The 16,183-nt window shown below is 36.7% G+C and overlaps 1 protein-coding gene across 1 annotated transcript in view; it reads right to left on the bottom strand.

Moving 5' to 3' along the window:
- Window positions 1–16,183, bottom strand: part of ADGRA1 (adhesion G protein-coupled receptor A1) — a 467,766-nt gene that overhangs the window by 37,922 nt on the left and 413,661 nt on the right. Inside the window, exon 17 of the mRNA XM_048858295.2 lies at window positions 13,427–13,572. Coding sequence (XP_048714252.1) covers window positions 13,427–13,572 — 146 coding nt within the window. The remainder of the gene's footprint in view (window positions 1–13,426; window positions 13,573–16,183) is intronic.

The following is a 16,183-nucleotide window of genomic DNA, read 5'->3' on the forward strand; positions in this document are numbered from 1 at the left end:
AATCTGGCAAGGACTTTGTTGGCAAACATATTAAGCTTCAAGCCAAAAGCTATACGGGCTACTGAAATGTAGAGAATGTGTCTGAAAGTAGCTATTATGCATTTTGTCCCCCGAGAGGCTTCTGGTATTCAAGCAATGTGGAAGCCTGGGAAAATACATGAGAATTGCTAACATTTCCATTGTTCAATAATGAATTAACCCAATTACAGCACAATTGGAAAATGATCTAAAAATATACATTACAATTACTGGAGAAAAAGAGACAAGTTTCTAGTATTAACTTCTTCTTAAGATTTTCCACAGCTAACATGAGAAACATACTTATACTGTGGCATTAGTTATATTCCTTGCTTTTCTACTGTACCAAACTTGAGTGGCAGAGACTAACTCTACCAATGCTAGAATTCGCAATTATGGTCCAAACTATGTTGTCCTCTAAATAAAAGAGTGTACTTGGCTAGGACATGTGGTCAGGCAAAAGTCATGCAGGAATAACGTACCAGTAAGCCTAGAAATTGGGAAAAAAAAGTTTTCCCCCCAACTAGACATCAACACAAAAGTGTATATAATGTATATACGAAAATTGTGAATATTTTATTGTATTCCGCTGTATTCCTATGTACAGTGCTTAGCATAAATAGGCTGTTACATGGAACCTCAGTACACACAATAAATAATAATTATTAGTGTCAATGTATTTTTTAATATGCCATCACCTAGAACCTAGGTATCCCAGATTTTTCACTGGGAGAAAAAATCATTGGGCTAATCCACCATTACTATGACTAGGAGAAAGCTTATTCAAAGAGACTCATCTTTCCATTTAAACATAAAGGTGGTGAGACTCCAGCTCATCCTCACTTCTTGTGGAAGAGAGTTCCGCAGCCAAGGGTCCTACAGGGGGAGTTCCCTGACTATGGCTCCTGGGCATTTTGCTCTGAGCTTTGTTAGTTGTAGCATTCCCTATTACCTGCAATATCCATGAGTTATAGAATCATAGGACTGGAAGGGACCTCGAAAGGTTATTTGGTCCAGTCCCCTGCACTCATGGCAGGACTAAGTATTATCTAGACCATCCCTGACAGGTGTTTGTCTAACCTGCTCTTAAAAATCTCCAATGATGGAGATTCCACAACCTCCCTAGGCAACTTATTCCAGTGCTTAGTCACCCTGACAATTAGGATGCTTTTCCTAATATCCAACCTTACCCTCTCTTGCTGCAATTTAGGCCCATTGCTTCTTGTCCTATCCTCAGAGGTCAAGAACAATAATTTTTCTCCCTCCTCCTATGTACTTGAAAACTGTTATGTCCCCTCTCAGTCTTCACTTTTCAAAACTAAACAAACCCAATTTTTTCAATCTTCCCTCATAGGACATGTTTTCTAGATTTTTAATCATGTTTGTTGCTCTTCTCTGGATTTTCTCCAATTTGCCTACATCTTTCCTGAAATGTGGTGCCCAGAACTGGACACAACACTGCAGTTGAGGCCTAATCAGCACAGAGTAAAGCGGAAGAATTACTTCTCGTGCCTTACTTACAACACTCCTCCTAATACATCCCAGAATGATGTTAGCTTTTTTTGAAACAGTGTTACACTGTTGACTCATATTTAGTTTGTGGTCCACTATGACCCCCAGATCCTTTTCTGCAGTACTCCTTCCTAGGCAGTCATTTCCACTTTGTATGTGTGCAAGTGATTGTTCCTTCCTAAGTGGAGTACTTTGCATTTGTCCTTCTTGAATTTCATCCTATTTACTTCAGACCATTTCTCTAGTTTGTCCAGATCATTTTGAATTATAATCCTATCCTCCAAAGCACTTGCAACACTGTCCAGCTTGGTATCGTCTGCAAAACTTTATAAGTGTACTTTCTATGCCATTATCTAAATCATTAATGAAGATATTGAATAGAACTAATCCTTGTGGCACTCCACTTTTTATGCCCTTCCAGCATTACTGTGAACCACTGATAACTACTCTCTGGGAATGGTTTTCCAACCATTTATGCACCCACCTTATAGTAGCTCCATCTAGGTTGTATTTCCCTAGTTTGTTTATGAGAAGGTCATGCAAGACAGTATCAAAAGCCAAGATATACCACATCTACCATTTCCCCCCTTCCACAAGGCTAGTTACTAGTTACCCTGTCAAAGAAAGCTATCAGGTTGGTTTGACACAATTTGTTCTTGACAAATCCATGCTGACTGTTACTTATCGCTTTATCTTCTAGATGTTTGCAAACTGATTCCTTAATTATTTGCTACATTATCTTTCCAGATACAGAAGTTAAACTGACTGGTCTGTAATTCCCTAGATTGTCTTTATTTCCCTTTTATAGGTTTGCACTATATTTGCCCTTTTCCAGTCCTCTGGAATCTCTCCCATCTTTCATGACTTTTCAAAGATAATTGCTAATGGCTCAGATATATCTTCAGTCAGGTCCTTGAGAATTCTAGTATGCAGTTCATCAGGCCCTTGTGACTTCATAGAATCATAGATTTTAAGGTCAGAAGGCACTATTATGATCATCTAATCTGACCTCCTGCAAAACGCAGGCCACAGAATCTCACCCACCTACTTCTGTAACAACCCCTAACTTATGTCTGAGCGATTGAAGTCCTCAAATCGTGGTTTAAAGACTTCAAGGTGTAGAGAATCCTCCAGCAAGTGACCCGTGCCCCACACTGCAGAGGAAGATGAAAAACCCCCATGGCTTCTGACAATCTGCCCTGGAGGAAAATTCCTTCTCAACCCCAAATATGGTGATCAGCTAAACCCTGAGTATGTGGGCAAGACTCACCAGCCAGACACCCAGGAAAGAATTCTTTGTAGTAACTCGGATCCCACCTTATCTAACATCCCATCACAGGCCATTGGGCATACCTATCGCTAATAGTAGAAGATCAATTAATTGCCACAGTTAGGCAATCCCATCATATCATCCCTTCCATAAACTTATCAAGCTTAGTCTTGAAGCCAGATATGTCTTCCCTTGGAAGGCTGTTCCAGAACTTCACTCCTCTGAAGGTTAGAAACCTTCGTCTAATTTCAAGTCTAAACTTCCTGACAGCCAGTTTATATCCATTTGTTCTTGTGTCCACATTGGTACTGAGCTTAAATAATTCTTCTCACACCGTGGTATTTATCCCCCTGATATATTTATAGATAGCAATCGTATCTACTCTCAGCCTTCTTTTGGTTAGGCTAAACAAGCCAAGCTCTTTGGGTCTCCTTTCATAAAACAGGTTTTCCATTCCTGAGATCATCCAAGGAGCCCTTCCCTGTACCAGTTTGAATTCATCCTTAACTTGAAGACATTTAATTTGTCTAAGTAATTTTTAACTTGTTCTCCCCCTATTTTAGCCTCTAATCCTACCTCATTTTCACTGGCATTCACTATGTTAGACGTCCAATCACCCCCAACCTTTTTTGGTGAAAACCGAAACAAAAATCATTAAGCAACCGCTGCGATTTCCACATTTTCTGTTATTGTTTCATCACCCTCATTGAGTAATGGGCCTACCCTGTCCTTGCTCTTCCTTCTGTTTCTAATGTATTTGTGGAATATTTTTGTTACCCTTTATGTCTCTAGCTAGTTTGATCTTGTTTTGTGCCTTGGCCTTTCTAGTTTTGTCCCTACATACTTGTGTTATTTGTTTATATTCATCCTTTGTAACTTGACCTAGTTTCCACTTTTTGTATGACTCTTTTTTTTTATTTTTAGATCCTTGAAGATCTCCTGGTTAAGCCAGGTGCTCCCTTATCATGTTTCCCATCTTTCTTAAGCAATGGGATAGTTTGCTGTTGTGCTCTTAATAATGTTTCTTTGAAAAACTGCCAACTGTCTTCAATTGTTTTTCCCCTTAGACTTGCTTTCCATGGGATCTTACCTTCCCATGTAGGTAAGTTGTAGAGGGCTGGGAAGGGAAAGGCAGACAGTCTTTGGGATAACCAGTCAAGGCTTTATAAATGAGGACTGGTATGGTCACTGTACGATGAAAGTGGCTTCCATAAAGGAAGATAAGAGAAAATAACATTTAAGAACACAGAAGAAAGAGGAAAACAATAGGCAGTAACTGATGCTTATCTGGTGACCCCTCTCCCTCCTTTTACACTGGGCGACATAAATTCATAAGATCCATTTCTAATGAAAAATGCACTAGAGCTTAACTGCATACATTTCAGAGCCACTGGTGCCAAGGGGCTAGTACAGTCTGTGTCTGTCAGGGTGTGAATTATGCCACTTCATATGATTTCACCTGAAGATGGCAGGACTAAAGATGTGAACATGGCCGAGAAGAGGATGTGACTCATTTGGAGCCCACACATCTACGAAAGGATCCAAAATGCAAAGTCCAGACATTTACTAGAGGATCTATCACCCTTGGCCAAAATTCATCCCAAAATAACTTCATTACATTGATTGGTATTACATTAGGGATAACTTTGCACCCATGAGCTATACACTGCTATGGGAAATTTCCTAGACCCTGAGATTAGTGAGATCTCTTGCTAAAGGAACTTGCAACTTCAAGTATATTAGATATACTCAATATACTAGATATACTGGTAAGTGACGATTATTGTGCCTCAGAGAACTAATTATAAGACTCTTGAAAAGTTAAAGGAGCACTTTTTATGCTTATACATGCTTTGACTCAGTTACCAGAATTCTAAACATTTAATGCCTTCCTTAGAGTCCAGAAAAATTGCACAGATGTGTTTTTATGATGTAGCTTAAACATACTGCAAGCGGCCAAACTCAGGAGTGCCACAGGGTGGTATAAGGCAATTATATGTAAGTCAATGTAAAACACCATGTAAACAGATGTAATTAACACAGTAGAGGGTGAAACAGGAAGGGGGTAGAAGGAAAAGAACAAAAGAGGGTTTAATAAGGTAAAATAAATGAGGCGCGTGCACCATTAAGCATAATTAGATTCAGGCTCATCCTGCTTTATCCCATAACCACTTCTTAGCCGCTTTTCGTTACTTCCTCCCCAACTCCACTGAATTATACCCATTCACAACAATTCACCGGTCTGCAACTTACACAATATTTACCTCACCTCCCAGTTTGGCCTTTTTTAAAAAAACAACCACAACCTTGGTTGGTAATCCTTGCTGATAAACTAGGATCTAGGACAACAGCCAGATCAGGGAAGCTGCCTTCAGTATTCATAATCTGCAGTGAGTGGAGGGTTGATCTATAAGAAGGATGTGGTTTGCTAGTCATAAGGGTGGACCCTTAGGGCACCCAGCCCTGATATATGTGCCCTAAATGACCCACAATCTCTGCAGTGAGGTAATTACTATTGCACATTGGTCAAACTGATCAAAAAAAGACTATTGAATAAGCAAATAAACCAATAGAACAAAAGTTGCAGCCAATTTGACTTCCATCCAGTCTCTCTGGGTAGTCACAACCTGGTGAATGCATTAACATATAGCTGTAAAACTTTAAACCCACTTGCGCCAGTGACTTAAATATTGTGCTTGTCAGTATTCGAGCCATGCCTCCATTGCTTCATATGATGCACACTGAAACAAGCAGGGCTAAATCTATGGGACCAGAAGTTAAGTAAAGGACCTGACCCCCCACGGCATCATTTAGAGCCCTGTGAAAAGAATTGAGCTGCAAGGCCAGAGGTTTAGTGAAGGATTTGTTACCAGATGTCAAAGAGTGATGGGGGAGCTTTTCTAAACTTTGACACTTAGCAAGACTTCTCTCACTGCAAAAGGTAAATGCAGTAGACAAGTTTAAGTGCTAGATGTATATAGCTGGATACCAATGACTGACTTTAGGGTACCTGAGAGAACTAAAGATAACATTATATCCTCGAAAGGATTAAAGGAGCACTGATGCATATTAATGTATTTCATAAGTGTGGGTTCTGGAAAAGAGTATCTGTAATTTAGTGATTTGATTAGAAATTAAGTAGGCTTTGTGGTTGATTTGCTTCAGAGTGATAATGATATGATGTGGAAAGCCTTTTTGCCTCATCTTTTAGATGAAACTGAAGAATCCAATGGAATTTATGTAGGAACATAAAATCTAAAGTTATACTGTAACTTTTAGTGAGCTTTCAGATTAGCTTTTCTCTTTGTGATCAATCCTATTTTCTAATTAATTATATGATTTCTGATAGTCTATTCCATGTCAGCCAATATTGTGTGTGTGTAAATATGTATGTGTATATATATATACACATATATACACACACCCGCACACGTGTACACACACACACAGAGTATAGGAACCCATTCTCATGTATGAAAGTTTGAGTGACAACTGGAATTAAAATTGCCTAAACATTTCCATTCTAGCCCACTGTTTTCAATCATTCATAGTATACACTCAACTTTGATTTCTGAGTTGAAATTTTCCAGGCTTGCACTGTGCCCAAAGGTGATTTTTTAAATGAAAAGTTTATGTTAAATGGTTAGGTCATTTTTTGGAAAGTGAAAATATGAACATTTCCCCATTAATTGTTCTTAAATTAAAAATACACACTTATTTTTAAATTAGTGCCAAAGAAAATTTAAATTTGTGCTCACTGAGAAGTGAGCACACTGAGAAGTGCTTCTGAGTGTTCTGGTGAAAACTGATTTAATTTGGGTGCGTTACAACCTTCAGAAAATTGCACATGTACATTTTTAATGACAATAATGCTAACCTTGATATGATGTTTAGCAAAGGAAGGATATATTGCCCATTCATAAAGAGCTACATACTGTAAAGTGCTCTGTAGGAATGCAGTGTCTGAAGCAGCGACCCCTAGATGCCTTATTGCATTCAGTGGGCATCTTGGAAGATGTATATTTTGTACACTGCATAATGAACAAGACAAAGCTCCATGGTCTCATTCATTGCCTGCTTAGCAAGTAGGGCTGTATTTGATGACAAGCAGCAATGGGACTATTTATGTGAGCTAGGGTTTGCAAGGTTAGTCCCCTGCCAGGCATCCAGCGAATGAGGGAGAGGGGAGGAAACCAGGAGATCTGTTTGTCTTGCAAACAATTCCCAAGCTTTTCCAAAGAAGGAGGGGGAGGGCGGCGCTCTGGCCCTATTAATTAATTAATTAATTTGTTCAAATTTTTAAAATTCAACTATAGGTGCCCATCCTAGGTGCTCTAGGTACCTACCCAATCAATTAAAATACACACCATTAACAGAAGGACTGCCACTAAACATACATACTGAGCCCACACCCTCCCCAGCAGTCTTAAAAAAAGAAGTAAAGAGATAGGCTTTGTGGTGTGTTCAAAAGGTTTACAAATCTGAAGAGAAAATAATAAATATGTTTGAGAGGAAAATAAAGCTAACAAAAAAATTGAATGAACTAATTTAATTAATAATACAAAATTATTTACTTGCACTCTGCGATGGACTAGTGCCCGAAGAAAAAACAGATAAGCTAATTCTCAGTTTTGCTATGTGATATGCTGCCCCTGTTGATTGTTGAAGGGAGTGGCTTTCACACTTTACTTCGCAAAATGATTCCCAAGGCCACGCTGTTATATGTACAGAAACATTAGCTAGTGGGACAATACAACTTGGATCTTGAAAGAATTAAAAACAAATTGGCATCTGTGCCTTATGTTGTCCATGAATTGTCTTCCTTTTTGGAAGGCAACCTGGGTGTTATCTGTCACTGGACTGATCCAATTAACCTAACAAGAGAATCAGCAGTCCTAGGTTTCTGATGCTTCGCTGGAACACATTCATGCAACAAGATTGCTTCTCTACTGACTGAGATCCACTAACAGTTTGATCTGGACTCAATACAAATAACGGATGTACTCACAGACAATGGCAACAATTTTGTTAAAGCCTTCAGTATGTTTTCAGATGTTGGAGAATGATGCTGGAAAGCAGGAGAAAGAGGATGAGGGTAAAGAAATGGAGGATGATGCTGGTAAGGAAGTGGACTCACCAGATTCTGATATATGTAGCCCGGTGAGTACTGATGAAGTTTTGTCAAGCAATACTGCTGACTGTTAGTGTATATTGTACTTGCCACCAAACAGGACCTATTTTTCATACACACTCAACATGGTAGCAACTACTGATGCTTCTAGGGCTCTCGCCAAAAACTCCTCATACAAGTGTGTTTTTTAGAAGTGTGGCAGGTAAGTGCTCTGCACTACACACCAAAGTTCAAAGATTGCTGAGACAGTGAATGACACACTTTGAAAAACAATTCCCAAACCTATCTCTGTGTGCTGGAATTCAGAATTCGATTGCTTTCCACACATTTATGACATGAGTAATAGGATTTAAATTGTGATGCAGCATCTCCAGCTGCCAAAATTCTCCAACTCAGAGCTGGAATTCTTGGTGAGTAGTTGGACATGATGTCCCCAATTTCCACTACACTAGACAAACTACAGGGGGAGGAGAACAAAGTCTTTCTATGGTGTGGTTCTGCCTATTGGGTTTGTGCTAAAATCCAGACTTTACATGTTTTCTCCAAAATGCAGTTCTTGCTTGGTAGATAATTTGAAGGAGGGACTTAGAAAATGGTTCAGGCATATTTTGACCTTTGATGTAGTGGTGAATAACAAAAGTACTAAGTCATTTGTTGTTATTCCTGTGTCATACCTATTTCTTAAGTTGCATTAGCTGTAGAATCAGGATAAGAGAATAAACAAAGAGGAACTTTAAAAAAAAAGATCTGGTTTGTTGTGACACCTTATTGAAGCCTGTAGATCAAGTTACTTCATCTAAAGCTGCCACTAATTTTGATGGCTTTGATGATTAGAGGGGCATCTGACTCTGACTGTGACTTAAGAATTCTTGGGATGCAATTCCTCAATGATCCATTGCATGAACTGGATCAACAGGACCAATGATCTATTGCATGAACTGGATCAACAGTTGTTATGCTTTTTATCAAATTTAATATTAAAGAGCCAAGCTCTGCTCCTGGGGCAAGAGTATCCAGTTATACTGGACGACTCCTTTTGTCAAGAAGGAACTGTCTTCAGGATATGTTTGAGATTATGTTGTTATTGAAGAAAAATGCCCACGTCATGGAATGATTGCTGTACATAATATGTACATATGTACATGCTGTATGTAATATTGTAATGTATGTAATATTCTTATTAATAAATTTATTAAGGAAAATAAATTTATACATTTATTTACATTTAGAGATTTTTTTGTTGTTATTCCATGCTTATTTGCATATATGAATAAAATTTAATTGTTGCTCTTTTTCTTTCTCTTCCATTATGTACTATATTATTTAGGCCGTAGTCCATATATTGACCAAATAATTGCAGGGAATACAGGAGTTGAAAGTACTTGAACGTATACTTGTACTTATAAACACATAAATACTATTTCCATGGAATATTTACATTTGTATTTATAAGTGCTTCTGTAATACTATTCTTAGTTGCTTAAACTTAAGCTCTTTTTATTAGTTCTTACAGGAACACTGTAAGCAGGGCCAGGGTAGAATAATGAAACAGAAAATTCACAAAGGCTGAATGGAACATAATCACCTTTGCTTGGCACATTTTTACTGCAGAGGTTCTATTTTAATCTAAAATGACACAAATTTAGCAATAGTCTCTAGCTACACAATCCTTCTATACATTTATAAATATGTCTGCCATATCAGTATAATTATACAGGTTAACACCCATATTTCCAGATACACTAACCCAGTTTATAGTAGTCTAATATTATTCTTCTCATCCACAATGTAATAATTCTAACAGAACTGTTTAATGATCAATTTTTCCCCCACTCCTCCTACGTCTCTCTAAAATGTATTGTGCAGTGTTCAAATTAAACTGGTCAGTCCCAAGAGACCACACTTGAAGCCCATGTATGCACCATGTGCACAACCTGATCCTATCCATGCCTGACAGTGGGATGATGCCAAGTTTCAAAGCCCAGAACCAACCACTAGAAGAGGACAAAGAGTTGGTGTTTCGTCTGCCAGCTGAGTACTCCTCATATTTCAGGACAGTGATGAGCACTTTACAAATGCCATACATAGACAGAATAGATTGATATAGTTCCATTTACTCTGAAGCACATCACAAACTATGTTTATATAAACACATGTACAGCAATGACTTCATTTTTGCAGTGTTAATGGTTAGAATTTAATTGCACAAAATTCAGTGAAGCATTCATTAATTCATGTCTTGTAAGCATTCTAAAACATTAATCTGAAGGGCAGTTTGGAAAATGCCAGAATGTTAAGAGTTAATGAGTTTCTTTCACTAAATAGTTATGGGCTTATATTTAATCATTGAACTACGCAGAGAAGAAGTCACTACACTCAAAATAATGTTGCCAAGGAGGAGTGAGTTTCAGCAAAAATGTACAAGTTTAATAAGCATATCCTTTAGGTTCCTAAAGCATTCTGGTTTTGGTCACTGTACCTGTACATGACAAGAAAAAAATCTATAGATGGCCAGCATTTCTTTCGGCAACTGAACACCCATAGCATCAGTCAAGAAGCAGACAAAATATGTGCTTTTTAAAAAAAACAACCCTACAAGGAAATACATCAGATACTATTTGTCATTTACTTTAATTCTTTAAAATTATTAAATGCTATAGTGATAAAGCAGAAACCTTTTTGCAAGTGGTATTTTAACAAAGAATAGAATGAAAAAGAAGTTATAAAATTCAAGTTACAATAAAAGCAATAAAATGGTATTGCAAAATCTCAAAGACTCATCTACTGCAAAACTGACAAGAGAAAAACTTGATAAAAACCACAACAGGTCTACTCTGATTTTTACATTGTTGAATTTAATAAACATATCTTTCTGGGTCAAATGTATATTTATGAGTCAATTTTTTTAAAATGGCACAATTAGGCTGAAAATATATACCTGTAATTGTGCACACAATTAGTATAAAACTGCATGCCCAAATGGTAAAATGTACATGCAAGTGGCAAGATAGACTCTTGATTATTTGTACACATAAATTCAGTAATTGTATGTGTAACCTCAAACGTCTTTTCACATACAGAGGTCGATTCTCCATTTTGAAAATTTGGCCCTTTGGTATTTATTCAATATTTTCCCCTATTTCAACTGCTTTAAAAGGTGAATCAAGCCCTTTTAAACACGCATTAGGTTTTTTAAAATTTCTTGGTAAATATTTGGTAAATGCTGTTCTACTGAGTTATTTTTTAATTTCCTGCAGTAGAATCCTCCAGTGAATCACAACAGATATTCTTGTCTCCTATAGAAAAAGTACATTAAGAAGGTGTAAAAACATCCATATGCAAACTGGGAAGCCAGTCAACTCTACACATTCATTTTCAGGAAAGAAAAGTTTGTAGAAGAGCAGCAAACTGTGCAGTTTATGTGATATGCACTCATAGACATTTTTGAAAGAAGCAGAGATACCAGCCAAAATAGACCTATAAACCTGAATTACTGATAGCAATTTACCTCCTAGTTTTTTTAATTGCCTTTGCAGGTCATATTATTTACATTTTACAAATGACAGCCCTTATATGATAGCAGTAAAAGGGCCTCAACTCAGCCTCTCTTACGTGAGCACAATTATTTATGGGTGCCAAAATTGAGGTAATTTGTTTGCTTTTACAAAAAATCAGTCCTGAAAAAATTTCATTATCCTTTACTTATGTGAAAATATTTCATACACACAAAGCAGCCAATGTCAGCTTTCAGGTCCAAAAAATTAACATTAAAACCTATTTCTTATTAATATAGTAACAATTTAAGCAGTACCAAATGGATGTTATGGAAATATTTTGGATACATGATATAGAATATTTTAGATATTAACTTTATTGAAAATAACCAAATTAAAATGACCATGAAATTATCTTTGTCTTTCCAAAAGAACAACAATTACTAATTCTGAGTTTGGGCATTCTCTGAATTAAAGGATTTTTTAATTTTCCACATAACATGCCCATTTTCTACTTGAAATAGATCCTTCACTATTTTGAAACTAGTACTAGCTATTATGGAATCACACCATACATTTCAGTGGTTGAATCTCTAGGACATATAATGCTCTGAGTGAGAAAACTAATTGTAGAATAAATTTAGTTAGCTATTAAACAATTATTTACATGTGCTCTTACAGCTAAAAGTAGGTCTATCGTTTCTATTACAAAGTTTAAAATACCTACAATTTATTTTCACTGTCTGAGGAACTCTATACAATTGACAGAACAAGGGCTCTAATTAGAGTAATCTTTTCTGTAACCTGATTGTCTGTTGTTTTCTTCCAGCTCTAACAGGATTTGAATTTGAAGAACATACAATACACTGGGTCTGTGTAACCTGAAACAATTTTCTTTGTTAATAACCTCACTGCAGTACTTGAAAATTAACAATTATTCATTTTGCCATGAGCAAATAACTGAATGACTGAAATTCACATCTGTGAAGAATGGTATAGTAAATCACAGATTAGCACTCACTCTCAACAAAAACATTTTCCTTTGCTTATACCTAACACAAAGCCAACCTTCAGTGTGAGTCTTCTCCTTTCCACCAGACAAATTTTATGTAAGTGTTAATCAATTTCGTCTTTGGAAAGAAAATATTTTAAAAAGCAGAGAACTAATGACGGTAATAAAGATTTCATTCAATGGGGTCTGGGTTATAAAACAAATCTTTTTACAGAACATGTGCACAATGCATATTTCTATATAATGTTAACAGTCTGGCTCATGTTCACACAGCATGGCCATACAACAGATTTTATGTTCTCAGTAAAAAATGCTGTTCTAGACATTTTTGTACAGAATTTACTATTTTGGACTGAGTTCTCATGAAATTATGCCCCCTTGGTGAGAATTCTTTTGAAATTACAGCTGCTGTAAATTCAGAAGAATTCTTTCCAGATGGCCTCCTCTACTGAGCATCTTGACAATCTCTCAAGTAGTGACGGATCATCTCTGGTGTGGGGTGAGGTGGGTGGTGGGAGGACTGGCATAAGATCTCTATGGAATGAAGAACAGCATGAGTAAGATTTGTGGGCATAAGGGGAAAGTGAAGGCCATTATGGGCCAGTTTCTGATCACTGAATAGTACCTTACTCCACAAGTGGGCCATGGTACTTGGCTCAATAGGAAATCAACAGGATCCATTGGGGAGGTAGGTGCTATCTGGCATAAATAAGGGAATCAGAATCTAGCTGTATATAACTTCTATATATTTCAGTGTTTTGAGTGGAATTAGCCATAACCACTGCTGCAAAGTGGCAGATTTTTCCACATATTTAACAGACATTTCTGTAGTACTCTGAGGGATTCAGGTTTTCAGTGGTCTTACCTATAGTTTTCACAACTGAAGATGACAGCAAATAATGCAACAGACTATTTAAAGAGTTAGAATTGTTAACAAATCTTAGGCACTCAGATAAAAAAAATCAACCTTTAATGTTATTAGTCCATACCTGAGCAATGGCTGTTTTGGATAAGAAGCTTGGTCACTATTTTGGCATGGCTGAGCTTTTTTTGTGACTTGCTTATAAATATTCCTTGCAGTTACTCCGATCCATAGCATAGTGGAGAGGGTGGAATAATGCAATACTATGCCAACCTAAAACAAGAGGGTAATAGTTACAGAAATCGGCAAATGGCCAGTAAAACAAAAATACTTTGTAACATAAGCCTATTGTACAAATGTACAAGTAAACCAGAATAATTTTATTTTAAATGAACTGAATTTGTGATTACCTTAACAACATTTTTGCATCTCTCTGGTTACTTCTAATCAGTGCAAGAGAATTAAAATGATTTAAAAAGCAGGTGGCATCTCTTACTTAAACTAATGTTTAAATTATAATTGCTAATATCTGAAACACCCAGTAAGGTGTTATGAAATCAGAACACATAAAATGTGTTTTCTGAGAGCATCATTAGTGGCTACTCACTGAATGTGCAAATTTAAGCTTATGGAAGATTAGCTTGATTCTTAACGTTTTGTTAGCAAGGAACCTGCCACTACTTTGCTAATTATGCTGCATATAATGCAAATTTCAAGTCTGAGGTCAATGAAAAGGCAAACGTTTTGTCTGAATTTGTACTATCAGCATTAATTTTAGTAAGTTTTGTGGAAGCGGTATATCTTTTCCCTCTCAGCTAGGTACAGCCATGTATGACCTGATGAAATGACCTATTAGTAGGTTGGGATAGGATCCTAGCATCTCAGGCATGCTAAGAAAAAATATTTTTGGTGTCTTTAAAACTGGCCATTTTAGCTACACCATAGCCAAAAGTAGATGAAGAAGTTTTGCATCTTTTAAAACAGTACTTAGTACAGAAATAAAAGAAAAAGGAAGTACAAACCTAAAAGTGTGGCTGTCCTGATCTTTCCAATAAAGTGCTGTGTGTATCATTAAAAGTAAAACAAAAACACCAACGCTAAGATGCTAACATGTTTACTCTGCTAGTAACTGTTATTCATTACTATGGAAATAGTAATTGGAATTTTATCCAATCTACAATGCTTTATTATATTAGCTAAGTCTCCATCTGATTATATAAAATGAGGTTACTTTTGAAGCAATAACCTGACATTTTGCTGTGACAAGTAAAATATTGCTATAATTGGAAAGCCCATACATTTTTAAGGAATACAGAGAATTACTGAATAAAGCTAACACAAACCTATTATAATGATTTATCTAAACTAGAGTTCCATTTTTGCTTAAGTTGAAACAAAATAATTGATAGAAAGAAAAAACATGAATTTTGTTTAGGTTTAATAATACATCGTAATATTTATATATATACACAGCAAATATTAATCAAGGCAAAGGCTGTTGGAATTCTTTTCTTTTCCTGGGCTTGTCTGACACATTAGACAGGGGAGAGTATGGACTTCATAGTGGCTGTCGCTTGAGGTGAGAGAAGCAGAAATAAGAGAATGAGACATCTATGCACCATCAGCTGGCAGATGTTGCCAATTCAGTGGCTAGTGCTGTCTGGGTTTATTTCATGTGCAGCTCACAGAAGAGTTTTGCAGGGACACAGTGAGAACTAGTATGAATCCAAGGGGGGCGGGAATGAGAAGAAAGAATCAGAAAAATATGAAGGACTAAATTGATAACATTGTTCTAGTTATTTCAGTGTAGGGCTGAGGCTGTGTATTGTATGATTATTCAGAAAATATATCTAGAAAATATATATTAACAAATGCACGCACATGAGGGATGAGTCTGGTGTCAGTATATACAAATGTGTGAAGTTCAGACAACATATGGGATGATAAAATTCCATTCCCTATTGATGTACCAACAGATATGGCCAGCAATATAAATTAATGTGGATCCTAATAAAATAGTACAATAAAATAGCAACCGTTTCACTGCACTATCAAAGAAGCAACAGAATTGAGGCCAGAATAGAATTTCTGTGTCATACCCTACCCACATGACTTTTCTTTATACAATGCCCAACTTTCAGAGATTAGTCCCCTTCAGTAACATCAGATAAAACATGCTGACAAGGAAGAGAGACCATACATATTATTAGCTGTTGTGCAACCTCTTAAATACTAAGCCTATTAAAAAATCTATTGGTATTTCCTGCCTTTAATAGAGGAGAACATGTTTTCAGGCCCTGAATGGCTAGTAAATTTGAAGGATGATGGTGGCTCCAGACTTATTATTTAGCCAGACATATATGCAGGAATTCATAAAATATGCTCAGTGCAGATTGGGTGAATGCATTCGGCTTCTATATTCAAGTCAGAGGGCAACAGTGCCTTTTTTCTTCATAGATTCTAAAGCCAGAAGGTACTATTGTCATAATCTAGCCTGATTGCCTATTTGTGCCTTACTTCACTCCATAAACACTGGATTAGAGGACAGATTTTTCTGATGTTAAATATGTATTCAATAGAACAGACGTGTTTGTTACACCTCATTTTGGACTATGTCAAGTGTTTGTAAGGGTACCCTCACTCAAATCCAGATTCAGGATATGGGAGTTCAAATGTATGTGGTGGGTATTGAAAGTCCTAATGGGTTACTTGTTTAAGGTGCTGAGTGGGGTTTGGGTTTATTTGTGTATATTGTGTTACTGGATTTGGGCCTAGAGCACATGGACAGATGCTATATAAAAATCCAAATAAACAAATAGATTAAAAATTAAGTAGTTTAAACACGATGTGGATGTGGTGCTCAAGTTCATCATTGTGTACAGAT

This window comes from Caretta caretta, chromosome 7, assembly GCF_965140235.1.
Source record: "Caretta caretta isolate rCarCar2 chromosome 7, rCarCar1.hap1, whole genome shotgun sequence".
Classification (NCBI taxonomy): Eukaryota; Metazoa; Chordata; order Testudines; family Cheloniidae; genus Caretta; species Caretta caretta.